We start from the raw sequence: 20,515 nt of genomic DNA, 5'->3' as shown, positions 1-20,515 counted from the left end.
TGCTCTATCTGACTGCAATACCTCCCCTGACAATGGGCTGTAAGACTGCATTTCCTCCCCTGACAATGCACTATCAGACTGCATTACATCCTCTGACAATGCTTTATCAGGCTGCATTACCACTTCTGACAGACAACGCTCTATCAGACGGCCTTACCTCCTCTGACAATGCTCTATCGGACTGCATTACCTTCTCTGACAATGCTCTATCAGACTGCATTAACTCCCCTGACAATGCTCTTTCAGACTGCATTACATTTCCTGACAATTCTCTGTCAGACTACATTACATGCCCTGACAATGTTCTATAAGACTGCATTACCTCCCCTGACAATGCTCTATGAGACTGCATTACCTCCTCTGAACTTGCTCTATAAGACTGCATTACCTCCCCTGACAATGCTCTATCAGACTGCATTACTTCCCTCGACATTACTCTCTAAGACTGATTACCTCCCCTGACAATGCTCTATCAGACTGCATTACCTCCCCCAACATTACTCCATAAGACTGCATTACCTCCCTGACAATGCTCTATCAGATTGCATTATATGCCCTGAAAATGCGCTATCAGACTGCAACACCTCCCCTGACATGGCTCTATCAGACTGCATTACCTCCGCTGACAATGCTTTATCAGACTGCATAACCTCCCCTGACAATGCTCTATCAGACTTCATTATCTCTCCTGACAATGCTCTATCAGATTGCATTTCCTCCCCTGACAATGCTCTTTCAGACTGTATTACCTTCTCTGACAATGCTCTATCAGACTGCATTGCCTCCCCTGACAATGCTCTATCAGACTGCATTTTCGCACCTGACAATGCTTTATGAGACTGCATTACCTCCCCTGGCAGTGCTCTTTCAGATTGCATTACATCCCCTGATAATGCAGTATCAGACTGCATTACCTCCCCTGATAATGTTCTATCGGACTGCATTACATAACCTGCAATGGTATATCATACTGCATTGCCTCCCCTGTCAATGCTCTATCTGACTGCATTATTTCCACTGCCAATGGTCTATCAGACTGCATTACCTTCCCTAAAAATGCTCTATCAAACTACATTACCTCCCCTTACAATGCACTACCAGACTGCAATACCTCCCCTGACATTACTCTATCAGACTGCATTACCTCTCCTGACATTACTCTATCAGACTGCATTACCTCGCCTGACAATTCTCTTTCAGACTGCATTACCTCCCCTGACAATGCACTATCAGACTGCAATACATCCTCTGACAATACTTTATCAGGCTGCATTGTCACCTCTGACAATGCTCTATCAGACTGCATTCCCTCCCCTGACGATGCTCTTTCAGACTGCATTACATCCTCTGACAATACTTTATCAGGCTGCATTGTCACCTCTGACAATGCTCTATCAGACTGCATTCCCTCCCCTGACGATGCTCTATCAGTCTTAAACACCTCCCCTGACAATGCTCTATCAGACTGCATTACCCCCTGCGACAATGCTCCATCAGACTGCATTACCTCCTCTCACAATTCTCTATAAGACTGCATTACCTCCCCTGACGGTTCTCTATAAGACTGCATTACCTCCTCAGACAATGCTCTATCAGACTGCATTACCTCCTCTGACAATGCTCGACTGCATTATATGCCCTGAAAATGCGCTATCAGACTGCAACCCCTCCCCTGACAGTGCTCTATCAGACTGCATTACCTCCTCTGACAATGCTCTATCAGACTGCATTATCTCTCCTGACAATGCTCTATTATACTGCATTACCTCCCCTGACAATGCTCTGTCAGACTGCATTACATGCCCTGACAATGTTTTATAAGACTGCATTACCTCCCCTGACAATGCTCTATCAGACTGCATTACCTCCTGTGACAATGCTCTATCAGACTGCATAACCTCCCCTGACAATACTCTGTCAGACTGCATTACCGCCCCATGACAATGCTATATCAGACTTCATTACCTCCCCTGACAAATGCTCAATCAGACTGCATTATCTCTCCTGACAATGCTCTTTCAGGCTGCATTACCTCTCCTGACAATGCTCTATCAGACTGCATTACCTCCCCTAACAATACTCTGTCAGACTGCATTACCTCCCCCCAACAATGCTCTTTCAGACTGCATTGCCTCCTCTAACAATGCTCTTTCAGACACCATTAGCTACCCTGAAAATTCTCTTCAAACAATGAATACTTCGATATCGCCATAGGTAATCATGATGACGGAGAAAAGCGTCAACGCTTTTACAAAAGGATTTATTCTTAATGCTTACCATCTTTGACTGCTTTTCTAGCTTTTTTTTTGTTCCTTGAATTGCCTTTTTGATCAATGATACTGTCCGTTCGACTTGCCACATCAGCTTCATATTGTTTTTCAGTTGGACACAACTCAATGCCGAACTCTTCTTCCATTTTTCCTTCATCCTCCTCATACCAAAAAGCTTGTGAATCTTTCTGACAACTCTGATTCTATATTGAATTCTATATTCATGTTAGAAGAACCTAAAGATATAAGGAAACCAAATGTTTTGTGAAATAGTCCGAAGCGTTAAATAAAATGAATAAAATGTTTACATAAATGGAATATTAATTGTTGCAGTAATTACTTTAAGGTCCGAGAAATGCGTCGCAAAAAGAGACTGATAAATCCAATGTTAAGCCACAGGAGCCGGGAGCTAGTGCTGTGACAACAGAAGATTGGGATCCAGCCAAAAAAACATTTACTGAACAGTAAGCTGTCCATTTTCAAAATTTGCTATCTGCTATCTCAGTGTGGCCATACCACGTGACATTGACGTCATTTTCGGCATCATTTCCAAGACAAATGTTGCTCGATTCGGAAAAGAAAATAGCCGTAAATATTTTATTTCTGTACCAATTTCTTTGGGATAGGCACCAGTCTACGGGGAAAAATATAAGCTTTCCACAGAATATTGGATCTCCGTCAGTTTATAAGCCGTTTTATCAAACACTTTGCATAACCTTGGAAGTTGCTTGTATTAGAGCGGGCTTCAGTTGCAATCTATTTCGTTTTCTGGCGTTATTTGGTCTACGCCATGATAAATAGGTCAGGTTTACATCAACCGGAGGTACAGACAGCAAAATCCTACCTTAATATGTTCATATGGTTATTATTTATTTATAATCATGCCATTTTCTTTAATTGTCAATTCTGGCACCAGTTCAAAGTCGAAAAAAAGGACTTCAGTTTAAAGCAGATTTATGAATCTGTTGCAAATGCGAAGCAACATACCTACCGTTCGTTCTCTATAATTATGTTAACCATAAAAACATTTGTTATTTACTGTACGATTTACATAAACACAAATGAATATTTAAATGATTTTACTTGCTGCGCTATAAGTGATTTTAAAAGTCGTAAAATTGTTGTCTGTACATGTGTATTTGTAAAGAAATTGATTTGCTCTTTAATCATTGTTCTTTAATTCACGGTAATGATTATGAAAAATCTATATGTGTCATGTAGCAATACTAAACGTATTCAAAATAGAGAGAAAACAGAAACCCAAAACGGCAAAATTGACTTAGCTAGATTTGTCCAATGAACGTGCGCATTCAGGATCACTTCCATTTTTATGCTGTAAAGCGTTATGCCTCAACGCGCCAATTTCAAAGTCAAAGGGTATTCTTTTGTAAAGAGTTTTTTATACGTATAACCATAATGTTATAAACCTGTAGCAATGTTTAAGTTTAATAGATTCAGCTTTTTAATACAGTGTCACTCGTTGATAAAAAATATTTAACATCCTGTTTTCATACCAACGGTAACCGTTTTTTCGTGAACTGGATATAACTTCGTTCACTTAAGAACACTAAACACTATTTATTTTATTATTGCATTTATTTCTGTTGATAAACTACATATTTGACAAATTTAGTTAATTGTATCAGTCAATCGAGCTTTATCAGAGAGCTCACCAATACACATTGTAAAGAGAGAAAGGGAACGGAATATTTATGGTTTGAAAACATTTAAATCGAGTAGAATTTTTAACAATAATGTCTCTTCCAACTGAATAAAAACGATAGGGCTATTTGGGACTATTTCTTATCGATGTGGTCATTGGATGTAAATGCATGGATTATTGCATGCGGCATGACCTACAGATGTCCTTAACAGGATTTTTGTTGCAATTTAAGATTTAAAGAAGGACCACATATTATAATCTAAAATTTGATAAACATAATACATTTGCCAAATAAGTGAATTATCTGATATGTGAATAAAGAAGTAAGTCATTTGACAGTTGAAGTATAAAAATTGAATATGCTCTTCAAATGTATTCGTAATTTTACTTAGCTTATGTTAGCTATCAATAATTCAATGAACACATCAGTGTCATATTTGGACCCAGTCTTGTTGCTAATGTAGATATTTATATAATTATTGATAATCATTGCTATGTCCGACTTTTAGAATGTTTTGTTTCAAGAAATTTGACTTTAATCGATTGCTGTTGGTTTGTAAAATCATTTATCTGTTTACTATTTTCTACTTTGTTTACTCCACATGGCGTCCATTCTCGTTTTTTATTGGCGACTCAGCGCTATTTTGGGCCTTTTTGATAAAGAGAGAATCATAAGTAACGCAACTAAGTAACAATACTATCAGGTTTACACGCAAAGTTCCAAGTTATATGTAATGCTATTTAAAATTGTTCTACACAAAGAACAAAATCTGACTGATGATGAATATGCTAATAGTTAAATAAGCATAAAATGTGAACGTCATGTTAATGCGCGTGACAATTAGATTCAGGATTTTAATTCTAAATTGTGATTTTTGTTTATCAAATTTTATAGAAATTTATTATACGTCAATTCCAGAAAAATATACCTTTCCAAAGTCTCTCTTTTGAGGACAGAAGAACATATTCGTCACCTTCACGAGTGTCAGTGTTTGTCAGTTACTCTTTACAAAAAATAAACTGAAAAAATTACCTTAAGCCTTTTTACAACACTCGCGTTATAGTGTAACCCTTTCCGTAGCATTGTTTTATTTTAACTCTTTCTCTCACTGAGAGCACATTTATTTCTTATCAATTTCGCCATTGTGAAATAGAATAATTAAATTACATTTTACTACATAGGATAAGATGAGCAATACTATAAACATCTTCAAAACGAAACCAAAATATTATTTTTCGGTGCACTATTGCGATACAAGTAAGTGTTATTGCTTTAAGTCACAATCAGTTTTTTCACAATCTCTTTGTGAAAGATCAACAATGAAACAGTAAATTGTAGAAAGAGAACGGTAGGCATTGTTGCTTTGCATTTGCAATAGATTCTAAAATCTGCTTTAAACTATAGTCCCTTTTTTCGACTTGGAACTGGTGCCAGAATTGACAATTGAAGAAAATGGCAAGATTTACGCCATAAATAATTAACATATAAACATATTAAGGTAGGATTTTGCTGTCTGTACCCCCGGTTGATGTAAACCTGACCTATTAATCATGGCGTAAAACAAAATAACGCCAGAAAACGAAATAGCTTGCAAGTGAAGCCCGCTCTAATACAAGCAACTTCCAAGGTTATGCAAAGTGTTTGATAAAACGGCTTATAAACTGACGGAGATCCAATATTCTGTGGAAAGCTTATATTTTTCCCCGTAGACTGGTGCATATCCCAAAGATATTGGTACAGAAATAAAATATTTACGGCTATTTTCTTTTCCGAATCGAGCAATATTTATCTTGGAAATGATGCCAAAAATGACGTAAATGTCACGTGGTATTGCCACACGTGTATCTAAAACGACTAAAATACCATATTGTTATTGATAAAGTTTTGGTATCTGCTTTTCATATTAGGTTTAACATCGTCTGATGTATGTTTCGTGCACATATATAACTCCATTATTTTAAAAAAGTAGACATACTAGAAAACGGTGATAGACACTATTTATGAAAATTCTAAATTCTACATTCAAATATATGGGAACAAATATTAACTCTTCGTTATGTAATCTCTTCGAAGCTCCTAGTGATTTGATCTCACTATTTCAATGAGCTAGCTAGCCGATTACAAAAAAAATATAACAATTATAAAGTAATTAAATGGTAAACATCGTTTCTTTTTCAATCATACTATCACCAAAATAGACCATATTTTTATAATATTCAGTCGTTACTAATAATATAAAGGTTACACAATCTGTATTCGTTCACATCAAAAGTGACGTGGCAGAGCTACTTTAAAACAGTACGTTTTTACCGAGATGATAATGAATAACCCACTTTTTTTCTGGATTAGAAAAGGTTGTCTCTGGAAAATAGGGATTTGAAACCGATCTTTGCAAACTATCGTTTTTATTTTCAGGCAAAAGGCGGAATATACGGCATTTCAGGAAGGTAATAAATGGATATTCATTATTTTACACTCGAATTATTGTGCCATTGCTCTCATTTGCTTAGATTTTATTATTTAATTTAATGGTTATATACCTACATTCCCTGGTAAGTGAATTGGAAACAAATATGCAATCTCGTGTTTAATGTAATAATGTAATATTTTATAAAAAGGTAAAAAATACATAAATAAGAATTGATTAGATTTAACAATTCATTTATAACCATCATTTGATATCGTAGTTTAACTATTTGTAGGAGTATTAAACTCTGCGCACCGGTTACGCTACGACCAGTTACACAAGTCACATGATTATGGTCTTATCACATGATTGTATACGCCACAATTGTTTTATCTGTAATAAACAGCGCCATTATAACTTGAGCTATGGTGTCATGTCTGTCGATATGATTGAAAATAAAATCAGTTTTGTTAAGTGAAGAATAGAAATTATTAATAACTGTTCTCTTTGGAAAATGGTCATTGCTTTGGAAATAAACGGTGTTTTCATAATTTTTATGTTTCCGAAATTATTTTTTATTTTAGTTTACATCTAACACCTTACGGTCTTGAAACATGAGCAAAACCGTGTTTACTTTTCAAAATAAATATCAAAATTGAAAAATTCATATTGTCAAAAATCTTATATATTTGCAAATACCAACGACAAAGATTAAAATGAAACAATAAAGATACGTTATGCCTCTTTCTACTACTTTATAAAAAAATACTTTAAAACTTTTTAAGTTGCACTGAGCGTGCAGTAATGTGTTATGATGGTAGAAAAATTTAAACAATGTAGTATTTTAACTTCCATACAAAATTATAAAAAGTATGATTATACCCTTTGCAAAAGTTGAAATTTTGAGAAGAATTTCTGAGGCATAATGGACCTTTAAAATGTCGTAAGATGATTTAAGAAAAGAAATCATAATTATGTATTGCAAAAAAGTTCATCGACATAACAATTGAATGCTACTTTCAAATAAAGTTAACACTGTTGAAAATGCATTTTTTTAGTTCTAAAGTCCTGTTAGAAGCCTTTCACTACTTTCTTTAGCTTCTTTTTTTCGTCCTGTCTTTCAGGTTTTCCAAAATTGTTTTGCTATTCTGGCATTTACTTCTAGAACATTTTTAAATTCTTTTTTTAAATGTCTGCTGGTGCTTTTGTTTTATCGAAAATAATATTTAAAATCTATTTTTGTTTTGTTTTCTTTTACATTAAGATTTTTAATAATTAATTCTTTAACAAAATGTTTCGACTCCGGTGAAATACTCTTAAATGACATGGTTACACTTTTGAAATGTATATTGAGTGATGATATGCCATAAAACCGATCGGTCAACTTTTGAGGTCTCCCTCACGAGAGGTAAGTAAGGTTGTGTGAACAAAACGAATACCACTTTACACATTGTGAGTTACTTACCATAAGTCTACTCCAGCGTTACTTGAGGCGACCTTTCGTGAGATTGAGATTGAGTATCGTTTCTGGATAGGTTTAACCCTGTTAGGGAATCACGCGGGGAGATATTTTAATACAAAACAAAACCTAATCAATGTTAACGTATCTATTGATAGACTTCAAAACAGTCCAAGACACCAAAGGGTTTTTCCTTATATAATTAAATACCTGAAAACTAACACCTAAAATTTTTTCAAAAAACATAACATAAAAGACGTTTTTTTTAAAAATCTAAAATTAAAATTATTCCAAAGTTTTTACACATCATTTTCCATCATTTTAGCAAACAACTTTCAAAACATAAAAAATAAAAATTTTATCATTAAAATCTTTTTGGCCAACTTAATAATTTAAAAAAAAACAGTACCCGTTTCACGTTCCCCTTTAACAAAGCTTTTTTTTTCATTCATCCCAGGTTTTTAAACCCTCTTACTAAACACCGAGTTTTAAAGAATTTTTCGATGCTTTTTTTTTTTTGGGTTTTGGGAAATTTCCAGTAATTTTTCCCTTGAATATTTGTTTATTACCCTTGATTTAGTTGATTTTCTTTTAATTTTTAAATACGGGTTTTAAAATTTCAACCCCCCTTTCCCAAAATTAAAAATGTCTTTTAGTTTCCCGAATGGGTGCTAATTCAAAATTTTTCCCGGAGACGTGGTTTTTTTAGGGAAGGGAAAAACGAACGAACGTTAAATTTAAAAGTTCAATGATAAACTCCGAAATTAACACATCTGCAAAATTTTTCCAAATTCGGTGCTAGGGGCTTTGGGCCAAGCAAATTTAGGATCGAAAAAATGGGCTCCCCCAAACTTACCCTGCAACTTTCTCAATATAGTGAAAAATTATTTAAAAGTATACAAAAAGTATTTCCGTTTTAATTTCATATTTTATAGTTTGTCCCTTTTTTTCATTTTCAGAGCAAGCTCATCTTATTAAATACATAAAGGAAAAAGAAATTTTATTGCAAAAGGTAGGAAAATACATGTATACGAGGAGAAGTCAAAAAATATCCGGACTGTTTACTCGTTCTTGAAAACCATTCAACATTTAAAAAAAAATCTTTCTACTCTTTTTCAAAATATTCTCAACCTACGTCTACGCACTATAGCCATCTTCGTGGGAGCTTTTGTTTTCCCGCTGTGAACCATGACGTAGACCTATGTTTTAGGTACTGTGTAACAGCAGATATCAAAGCCGCCCTGGTCTTATATTTATTTCCAGAAAGCATTTATTTCCGTTCTTAAAACAAATAAAAGTCACAGGCTATAAGGAGGGTGAGACAACAATTTCCATTTATAAGAGTTGATAGCCTCCACTGTAGCCGAAGCGGTATGAGAGGGGCGTTATCGTGAAGAAGGGGGACATTTTTCTCTGCTAACCTGGGACGCATATGCTTCAGCTTTTCTCTGAGATTTTTCAGAATTACTTCAGAATAGTACTTGGCGGTGACAGTTTGACAGTAAGTATCATTCCCCGTGAATCCCAAAAGGCAACAAGCATGACTTTGCCAGCCGAAGGAGACAGCTTAAACTTTTTAGGAGGTGGGGAACCAGCTCGTTTCCACTGCTTTGACTGAGCTTTTGTCTCAGGTTCGGAATAATGAACAAACATCTCATCTCCAGTGATAATGCGGTTCAAAAACTGATCTCTTTCACGATTCAAACGACTTAAATGTTCTTTTGCATTTGTTACTCTGGTTGCCTTTTGATCTGCGGACAGCTGATAAGGCACCCACCAGGCACTTACCTTGCTCATGCCTAGGTGTTCGTGTAAAATCCTGTGTGCCTTACCAATGCTAAACTTGTTGGCTACCTCCTCCAAAGTTACTCGACGATTTTTGTTGGCAAAAGCTTTAACATTTGCTACCATTGTTGGGGTCACCGCCTCAGCTGGCCATCTAGTCCTAGGCCTGTCACAAACACTTGTTTAGCCTTCACGAAACTGAGAAACCCAGTTGCAGAAGGTTGAACGTGATACACATTTATCAGAAAATCTTCTTTTAAGCCTCTGAAAGATGTGGCAGGGCTTTATTACCATGATTACAGAGCGTTGTTCCTCTAACAAAAAGTCAATGATAGACAAAACACCTATAATATATCAGAGAGCAAAGTACTGTGTATACACAACTATCATTGAAAATAAACTGACCACGTTGTTGGCGAATGAATGTAGTTTTCCCCAATATATAATGTGTTTATATAGCTGCACGTGGAAAGAGAGGAGCATGAAAAGTCCGGATATTTTATGACCGTGCCTCGTATAAAGAACACGTTTTGATTAGACTTATTATGTACTTGTATGAACATCAGATAATGTGTTGTGCAGCCAAAAAATGATAAAATTCATTTACAAAAAAGAAATGAATAAATATTCAAGATGATTTTCTTTTAAACACAAATATTTATAAATATGATCATTTTCTAAAAACTCATGTTTGAAATTTCAAATATGTTTATGTATAGATATTATATGCTTTAATAACAGATGTCAAATTTATAATTATGTAACCGGAAGATTAAATATGGCTTTTTTCCTCTTTGTCCAATCAATTGTGCTAAAAGTTTTATTATACATAAGGTGATAAAGTCAATTAAGCTGTCTGTACTTAATAAGTTGTTACACCTTATCACTGATAAAATGTTCAGGTGATGATTGATGTTATAAATTCCATGTTTCTATGTTACATTATTTTGTATTGAAACCTGATTGGTCATTTTGTAATTTAAGAAACAAATATGTTAAATTCTATTGGTCAGTGTAAAACAAAACTAGTTATAAAAATATAAATATTGTAATGGCAGAAACGTTAGATTTGAGATTTCCAAGCGATAACAATGTGGCTTTCAACTAGAATAATTGTTACTATTTTTAATATTAATGTGTTAACATTAGGATAACCTGTGTATATGTTATATATTATTTGAGATATTCCACTGAGAAAGGAACATTAAATTAAAAAATAAAACATTGTGTTGAGATTCACTTCACTCTATAAAGACTCTAAATTTAGCGAACTATCATCATTGCTAAATAACGACCCAAACCAAAGTAAAAATTAAATTTTAATGAATGAATGAGCGTCACTGTAAGACTATTCTATTAACAAATAAATATACAAGCAATACAAGCAGTACATGTAAGACGGTTCAATTTTCAGATAAGTAAGCAAACATGCAATACAAGAAGACAATTCAATTATCAGATAATTATTCAAACATGCAATACAGGTAATGTAGAACATAAATGCAACAAGCATAAATACCCGCCTGTAACACTGAACTTAAATGACATTGATTAACTACAGTAAACAAATCATGAAAAGTATAGGATGCTCAACAATTGATTTTTAAACTATTAACAATAAGTTATATAAAGAAATGATTATTAAAACAAAATATGAAATGAAATAAAGATGTAAAATAAATAAACAACATGAACATATGAATGTAAAAACAAAACGAAAAAAAAAATGATAATAATAAACCAACTACATAAATGGGCTTGATGAAGGGCGGGCGGGCCAAAATGTTGAAACAGTGACGCTTACAAACAAAATATCAAGAAGTGGTGCGAAGAACTGGCAGCGTCGTTAAATAAACTACTACGACAAATCAAAAAACAAGATATGACTATCCAATAAGAAAGCTTGTTAAATATTAGGCTAGAAGAAAATACTGACGAATACAGAACAAAGAAGCTGTCGTCAATAATTAAAATACTTTAAAAATATTTAAAATTGTCCAATTAATATCCTTGCTAAATAACGACTCAAACCAAAGTAATTATTAATTTTTAATGAATGAATGAGCGTCATTGAAAGACTATTCTATTAACAAATAATTATACAAGCAATACAAGCAATACTTGTAAGACTATTCAATTATCAGATAAGTAAGCAAACATGCAATACAAGAAGACAATTCAATTATCAGATAATTAAACAAACATGCAATACAGGTAATGTAGAACATAAATGCAACAAGCATAAATACCCGCCAAACAACAGCCAAAATAAGCCAAGGCAAAGAAAACATAAATAAAGCACAAATTAACATGCAAACGAAATTAAACAGAAGTAGCATCTTACCTAATAATCTTATACTGCCTTATATCTAAATTCTACAACAAAATAAATAAATAAATAAAATTGACAAAATATTATATGATACAAAAAAGACAAAGTATCATGCAATCCTAAGAATTTTAACTGAACAATTAACGTGGTAAAGTGGAAATCACACGTAAGAAAAAATGCCTAAGACGATTGGAGCCTTCTGTGTTCAAATGAAGCCCACCATCTTATTTAGCAAATAAAAATATTTTAACTTGACCTTTAAAACAAAATGGACGGTATGATCTTATGAATTTAAAATTCAGACATGAAGCCAAAACATCTTCAAGAAAATGATTTAATTGTCTGTATCAGAATGATCCACCGGTCGAGGGAGAACAGAATAAATAATAATCTTAATTGAATGATTTTCATGCCTAATAGATGCAATCAAATTGGCAAAATCTGAGCCGATAGATTGAATTGACTGTCGAATACTTATATATTTAGTGCCAACATGAACAACAATAAAGCTTTTGTCATACAAATAAATTTTGTGTTGACTAACCAAATAAGCTAATCTGCCAATAGTATCACCAGGAAAGGACTGGATCTTGACTCCCTCGATCGGAGAAATATTTTTAATGATAAAATCTCCTATAATAACAACAGGACGAATTTCTGCAAAAAAAAAATAAATAAAAATAAAAATAATATAAAATAGAAAAATGAAATTGAAAGGAAAAACAAAGACTAATAACAAAGAATAGGTGATGAAAACAAATAAAAAGTGTAGCCAAAGTAGCAAAAAAAATGATATGCTGATATTTGAATATCAAATCTATCCGGAAGGTTAAGACATCCGACATCCTACCGACAATAGACAAGTTTCTCCGCAAGGACGAAACGCATAATCAATATTCTTTGCAATTCTACACAATACTGCATTAAACTGTTAAGGCAACCTAAAAATACTACAATCTGAAACAATAATTAAACTTTTCCTTTATAACCTAACAGGTTTTTACTAACAAAACGAGAAACTTTAATTTTATATTTAATATCATATTGAATATATCTTTTGTAAGCATCAGAACGCCAATCACCCATTAGTTGGATCAAATCTGGTGGAATTGCTAGTCTAAATGCCAGAGTTGCAAAACCTCTTCTAAAAGAATGAGTGGAGTATAGTTTTGAATCTAAACCAATACCCTCAATAACTGAGCGCAGTTTAAGAAGAAACTTATAGTAAGTAACTGGCTAACCTGATTTCAACACAAACAAAGGAGAATGATTGGAAGCAGGAATGTAATTTATCATATTCTTATCAGCCTCAACAGGACACAAAACAGAGTCAATTATTGGAGACAAAGGAGTGATAAGAATCCTTTCCCCAGCTTGAATAGTTTTAGTCCATTTCATAGAAACTAACAATGTACTATCATCAAAAGTAACATCCTTCCTTAGTAAAAATTTAGGCTCAGATAAATCCTTAGAACTAGTTGGAACGATATTAGACTGTCCATTAATAAAACACCAGAATGTGTAATTGTCAATACTAGAAAAGTCCAAAAATGAATTAATACTCATCAAAATATCAGGAGTTATATGTTCCGCTTGTTTAACTATGTGCAGAATGCTTTTAGCAATACCCTTAAGAGACAAATTAAGCAAAAGGCTGTTTATATGTTCAATATTGTAACCGAACAACAAATGGACAGATCTAACTCCACTGATATAATTTTTAATTGAATCTACAGATTTAAAGGACCTGCTAAGAAACTGAGCATAAAGTTGCAATGTTTCAGTTGAAGTAGGTAAACTACAAAATTTAAAAAGCAAACAAAACAATATAAAAGATTCCCATTGAACTCTTAAGTTCCTACGAGAACCAACAGCATAAGCCCTTTTGTTGGATTTCTTTAAGTCCAGTCTGAGTACTTCAAGATGATTCTGTGAAAACATATACAATGAAGACTTTAAATCCAAATTACCAATTGTTGACAAAATGAAACACCATTGTTGACTCATCAACTTTCCACTCTATTGGTTAACATCTTAAACTGTTGTTCATGAATTGGATTCAAACCCCATCTTGATAAATGATCTGCTATTCGATTATGTTCTGAGGGTAAATGGTATGCCTTAATTTCAAATTCATAAATTGCCGCAAAATAACAAATCTCTCTGAGACAAGACTGCAAAAAAGGACAACGTGATTTCCCAGTATTTAAAGTGATGCAGACTGACAAATTATCACAAAGAACTAAAATACGCTTGTGCTTAAAATTGCTTCTCCATAAATGAACACATACAACCAATGACAACATTTCAAGGGCCCCTATATGTAACTGTTTTCCTAAAATAAAAGAAGGAAAAACAGAATGAAAGAAATTACCCTTCCAAAAACCACCACAAGATTCTTAACAAGAATCTGAAGAAAATATACCATCAGGCTCTGACCACGAGCCCAGTGAAATCAAAGATACTCCATTATATAAAGGTAAAAATGTACCCCACCACAGGATGTCTTTTTTAACCTCCTGAGGAATATCAAAAATCATATTACTGGGAGAACCATGCAAATCTCATAACCAGTTTAACAACCGACTAACAAACACCCTACTGGATTTCACTCAAGAGCCAATAAAATTAAATTTACCCAGTAAGGACTGTATTTCCTTAATAGAGGCTTTTTCTTTATCTAACCAAAGTGAAAGAAGAATATTAATTTCTTCCAGTCTATCTGGAGTGATCTCCATGATCATTTTTGAAGTATTAAATAACACTCCTAAAAAGCTCGTTACACTGGCAGGAGGACAGCTTTTATCTAAGGACTATTCAATCCCACTATATTCTTAAACCTTTCCTAAAGTAAAATAAGCCATATGAGCATTCTCGGGTCTCTCAACACCTGCAAAATCATCCAGATGATTGAGAATACAAATACCAAAATTATATAAAATAAATGCTAAAGCATTAGTTACCCTTTGACAAATAGCAGCAGCACTGCTTAAACCCATTGATAAAACTGTATCACAAAAAATATGCTTATCCAAAACAAAGGATACTAGATTGTATTGTGAAGGATATATGCTTATTTGTCTATAAGCACGTCTTAAATTTTTTTTAAACATTAAACATCCTTGACCTTTGGCTAAAATAAGTTTAATAAAATCATCAATCTTTGGATATACTAAAGAAATAGAACTAAATATACATCTTTGTCAATGTATTCATTCACAGCATTGGAAGTAGAACTACTGAGATCCAAAATAACCCTTCTCTTTGAAACAACAGAATTTAAGGGTGAAATCAAAAGATTATCATCAAACGAGTTATTTTTAAAAGGACCAATGACAGCTGCATGGCTTAATTCCTTGACCAAATATTTTTCAATTTCAGCAGGAAATTCGGTAGCTCCTTTATAGTTCTAATAATGTGATACATTTTAAGTTGGCTTTAACACATGTTCATCACCCTGGAGACCCAAAGGAAATCCAAACTCTAAAAAGTCACAAACAAGTAAATCTTTGAAATCAAAGTGCTTCAGACAAGTACGCAAATAAACAGTATTGATCCTGTCGTTTATTCTAATACGACAACTCTATGAATTCTAACCTTATGTAAAGATTGAGAAACACTAGGGTCCTTTTTTATTTCCATACAAAGTGAACATTTATTTGTATGATTACAAATATGTGACTCTAGCGGAATTTCTACCTTACTTATTTGACTTGAATGTGAATTCTTCTGATATTCTAACAATCTTGGAGATTTATTAGAACAAAGAAATTTTGGTTAAAAGATATCTTCTAACTTATTTTCATCCACAAAATTAGAATTTAAATTACATTGTCATGCTAAAGTGTGTGGACAGGAAGAAGAGCTTTCAGGATGTTGAAGTTTAACCTTATCTCTAATCCAACATGTGGCACAAATATGCTGAGCCATCAACATTTTTCCCCGAACAACAATCATGTGATTATCTTTTTGTTCGCATTTATTTCTTTGATATGCAGAACAAAACCATACTGGAGAACTGTCTGTGTCAGCAAATGGTTTGGAATATTGAGACGAAGAATATTTTTTGGGTTTGGCGCCCTGCTGCAAAGAACTCTTACTAGAAGAGTTATTGGAATTAAATATTACTAATTATAAATAAATGAAATCATCATGCCAAGATTTAGAACCTAGTTCAATTTCCCTAAGGACAGCTGCGTAGTATGATTTTAATAGTTTAAAATCATGAGATGTATTCAAAAACATAATTCTTTTTAAAAGAGCTAACCTTCCGGTTTGCTCCGAAACCTTTGTTTTGGGGTCCGAAATTATCTCTAATTCCCAGCGACGAACAAGTTTAGATCTAAATTTTGAAAAGAAATATCATGACTAACAAATTCATATCGTAATTTTGAATGCGGATAACGCTCCTTGTATCTAATTTGTCAGAAGATTTCTGAACAATACCCGACTTTTTACAAGATTTTTTTTGCTTATTTACAAGTTTTTTTCTTTTTATAACTTGACTCTCCAACAGATTGTTCTTCTCTATCCGAACTAGATTCTACATCATTACTTGATGACGAAATGTCCGAATCACTGCTGTCATCCAAACATACTTTAGATTCACTGGAACTGAAGTGACCAATTTTTTTGGATTCCTTTTTTGCTTCCTACTTGAGCTTTTTTAAGCCTCTCAAATCTTTTATTGTCAAATCTGACGATGAAAATTTATCTAAAAGTTCTGAATTTTTGACTGAATGTTTTGCTTTACTTTTAAGGCCTTGACCTCTGCCTTTTTCTTTTTCAATTTTATGCGGAGCTCTTCCTTTTCCTGCTGGTTCCTTAGCTGAATTTCTTCTTTCTCTAACTGTTCTAGTTCAGCCTTCATCTGCAACATACCGTCGCCCTCGCTGACAATTTCTTCTACAAACAACAAGGAGGAAATGGACGAGGACTTTTTCTCAACTTTCACCAGTTTCTGAGTTTGTGAATTTTCCGGCTCTGGATCCAAATCTGCGTCCCCTTCGTGCATTTTTCGGTAATTTGGCCTGTTTCCTTTAAGCAAATTTGACATATTGGAAATACTCTGGCTGCATACAAATTCTTCTCAAAATGAAGTAAATACCAAAATGTTCACCAAAACTCGATTCTTCTCAGCAATGAAAAACTTTGGCAACAATTCTGCTCTGCTGCATTCAACAGTTCAACAGTTCACAATACAATAAAATGTTCGTTACCCTCCTAGCCAAAAGGCTATGAAAGTTTGATCGAAAAGTTCTTTAGCTTTTACATTTCAAACGAATACATCATCTTGTATAATTGATAATTCAATTCTTCTTGTTACAAACTACTGCAAAAATGTTGTTCAAACAGTGACGCTTACAAACAAAAAATCAAGAAGTGGCGCGAATTACTGGCAGAGTCGTTAAATAAACTACTACAACCAATCAAAAAACGAGAATGACTATCCAATAAGAAAGCTGTGTTAAATATTAGGCTAGAAGAAAATACTGACGAATACAGAACAGAGAAGCTGTCGTCAATAATCAAATATTTTAAATATATTTAAAATAGTCCCATAAAAGGTGTATTCAGTGGTAGAGGAAAAATTTACTATCACTCACCAAAACATGACAAGTTGCGGCGTGACAGACTGGTTGACGCGTCTGACTAGTAATTTGCGGATTGCTGGCCGCGTGTGACCAAAGCCCCTCCGGGCCAAGCCGTTCTTACATTGAGCAAAAATATAAATTGATTTGCTTAGTATTGACTGATTCCAGGAACGGATTCGAGAGTCTTTCAATAAGTTTACAGCTTCCAACGTAATCGAACTAAAATGAATTCGTATAAACTATAAACTAACATGACAAGGCAGTTACAATGCCTTTTTTCTTTATGCATGCGTGTTTACTCGTACAATGACGTTACGCGCAATGTTGGATCTAATAAGCGTGACGTTGATAGTACTAGATGGCCTGGCTCTGGAGAAAATATACATTATATTATTCCAATCGAGTACAATTTACTGCAAAGAATAAATATATGAATTGTATACAGCATACAGACGTTTGAAAAGAAAATGTGCCATATAGTAACGAGTAAATGAATTGCACAATAAGATTTATCAAAATAATGCACACGACTTTGCGTATGAAAAGAACACGCGACACTCTTTTGTATTACTATTATTTAAAAAGCAAGAGGGCCATGATGGCCCTGAAATCGCTCACGTGTATATAGGCCTCCTGGGAGGGACCAATTTTAACACAGGGGCTTTTATTTGAACAAACTTGGTAGACACCCATGAGAAGATCTTTCATGATAAATACCGGTATCTAAGCTCTAGCTCTTTGCAGTTTTATAAGAAAATTTTATATATAGGGGAAAACAATGACCCCCCGTTCTGAGGGCCAATGTTGATCCCATGTCTTTTATTTGAACAAACTTGGTAGACAGTCACGTGAAGACATTTCATGCTTAGTATCTAAACTCTAGCTCTTTGGGTTTTTATAAAAATATTTTTAAGTTTTTACTATAATACACATATAAGGAAAAAATTGACCCCCGGGGCGGGGCCAATTTTAACCCAAGGGCCCTTATTTAAACAAACTTGGTAGACACCCATTAGAAGATTTTTCATGCTTATTAACTTAGCTCTAGCTATTTGTTTTTTTTTTAAAAGAAATTTTTTTAAAGATTTTACCTTATACAAATAAGGAAAATCAATGACCCCCGGGGCGGGGCCAATTTTAATCCCAGGGCATATATTTGAACAAACTTGGTAGACACTGACTACATGATGTTTCATGCCAAATATTTAAGCTCTAGCTCTTTTGGTTTTCTAAAAGAAGACATTTAAAGTTTTTGCTTTCGGTTGCCATGGCAACCAGAGTTCTTCTTGAAATTAAATTTTTTGAACGAATTTTTAAAGTTGATGCCAAAGGAACATTCCTGTGAAGTTTGGATGAAATTGACTCTGCGGTTCATGAGGAGATGTCGTTTAAAGTAAAAGTTTACGGACCGACGGACGGACGACGGACGGACGCCGGACGAAAAGCGGTCACAAAATCTTACCATGTCACTTTGTGACAGGTGAGGTAAAAACAACACATATTATGCAAGCTCTATGTCAAAAGATATGTAATTATTTATATATAATTGCAAATTAGGAAACAACTTCCTTTGACCTGTTCATTTACATTAAATTATGTTCCCTAACCTAAGCAACGCATTGACCTTTACTTCAAGATTAAACGGCAAAACATTCGACCGATGAGCAGGAGAGTACATACATTTCTTTATGCTATTTATTTGGCACACAATTTATGTGTGCTTGCACACAATTACGACCCTTCTCGACCACGTTTTCGTAACATCTTTGTCAGAAAACATGAACAGAAACCACTTACTCGCTAAATCGCGACATACACATAACTAGAAACAACGAAAACACGAAAATACTATATGGTGACTACACGAAATTATATAGCTTTCACAATTGTAGTTTCGTTCTTTCGACTTTTCACCACCGTATTTTCGACTTTTCACTATCGTGACATCGTTATTTTGATTTATCACTATTGTATTTTCGCGTTTTTGTTGTTTCGAGTTATTTTTTGCGATGACCCTAATAGGACACCGTACTAATTAGCTTTAATTGTCTTGTCTGGCTTTGGGTCAGGCTAAGATCATTCACCGTTTTTAGGGAAAAGTTCATAAAAGTATTAAGATTTATCTGATTGAGAAGTGATTAGTGAATAACTTTTAACATTTTCAGAAGGAAGAAGTAAAATTGAGTCCAGAAGATGTTTTGAAGGCAAAAGCTATTGTTGGTCATATTGACATGGAATGTCCGTCACAAGCAAAAATTGTCCGTATCTTTACCAGCAGCACATTTACAGGTCTTTATTTTTTGTCATAGTTTTTTGAAGATTTTTGTATAAAAGATATGTTTTACAATTTAATTGCTTTTTGGGGTATAAGATTACTTAATCTTTATTTTCACCACTATGTTTTAAGACATAAGTTGTTCTTCCATCTTATACTGAAATAATCAAAATATTTATCTCAACTCTATAAATATAGACACATATGCGCTTCCGTACTGTACATTTTTTTTAAACTGAACAGTGCAAAATTGACACAGTACAAAAACTTTAGTTTGCAGTCTGTCATATTAACGATATTAACTGTTTTTTTGAAGCAAGAAGTATATTTTGTAAAATTTGTTTTAGATACAAAACAAGAGAGAAACATGTTGATGAAGTTTGCCTACCCCAAACTAAAGGAGTATTGCCGGAAAATAGGTTACGAGTTCCAAGTGGTAGACATGAGGTGGGGGATCCGAGACGAGGCTACTGACGATCACATGACAACGGAACTTTGCCTCAAAGAGTTGAAACTGTGCCAGAAACTCTCAACCGGACCAAACTTTGTTGTAAGCGCTTTCATTTTTTACAAAAATGAATAATAACAACAAACCAAAACAAACAAAAATAATAAAAAAAATAAATTAAATTAAAAAACAACAGCAATTACTAATTCTTAACAAAAACAACGACAATAACACCACCACCGACAACAAACAAAATACAACAAACAAAACAAACAAACAAA

The 20,515-nt window shown here is 33.8% G+C and overlaps 1 protein-coding gene across 1 annotated transcript; it reads left to right on the top strand.

The window, feature by feature from the left end:
* Positions 1–2,010: 2,010 nt before the first annotated feature.
* Positions 2,011–20,336, top strand: LOC132734322 (uncharacterized; the record flags this gene model as incomplete). Its single annotated transcript, XM_060721049.1, has 6 exons — positions 2,011–2,083; positions 2,617–2,734; positions 6,350–6,381; positions 8,760–8,812; positions 19,677–19,800; positions 20,134–20,336. Coding segments are annotated over exons 1-6 (603 nt in total), but the record flags the coding sequence as incomplete, so codon positions are not given.
* Positions 20,337–20,515: the final 179 nt, after the last annotated feature.

The sequence above is a fragment of the Ruditapes philippinarum genome, unplaced genomic scaffold (assembly GCF_026571515.1).
Source record: "Ruditapes philippinarum isolate M1 unplaced genomic scaffold, ASM2657151v2 ctg12731_1_1_1_1, whole genome shotgun sequence".
Lineage (NCBI taxonomy): Eukaryota > Metazoa > Mollusca > Bivalvia > Venerida > Veneridae > Ruditapes > Ruditapes philippinarum.
This window is presented reverse-complemented; position numbering and strand designations above follow the sequence as displayed.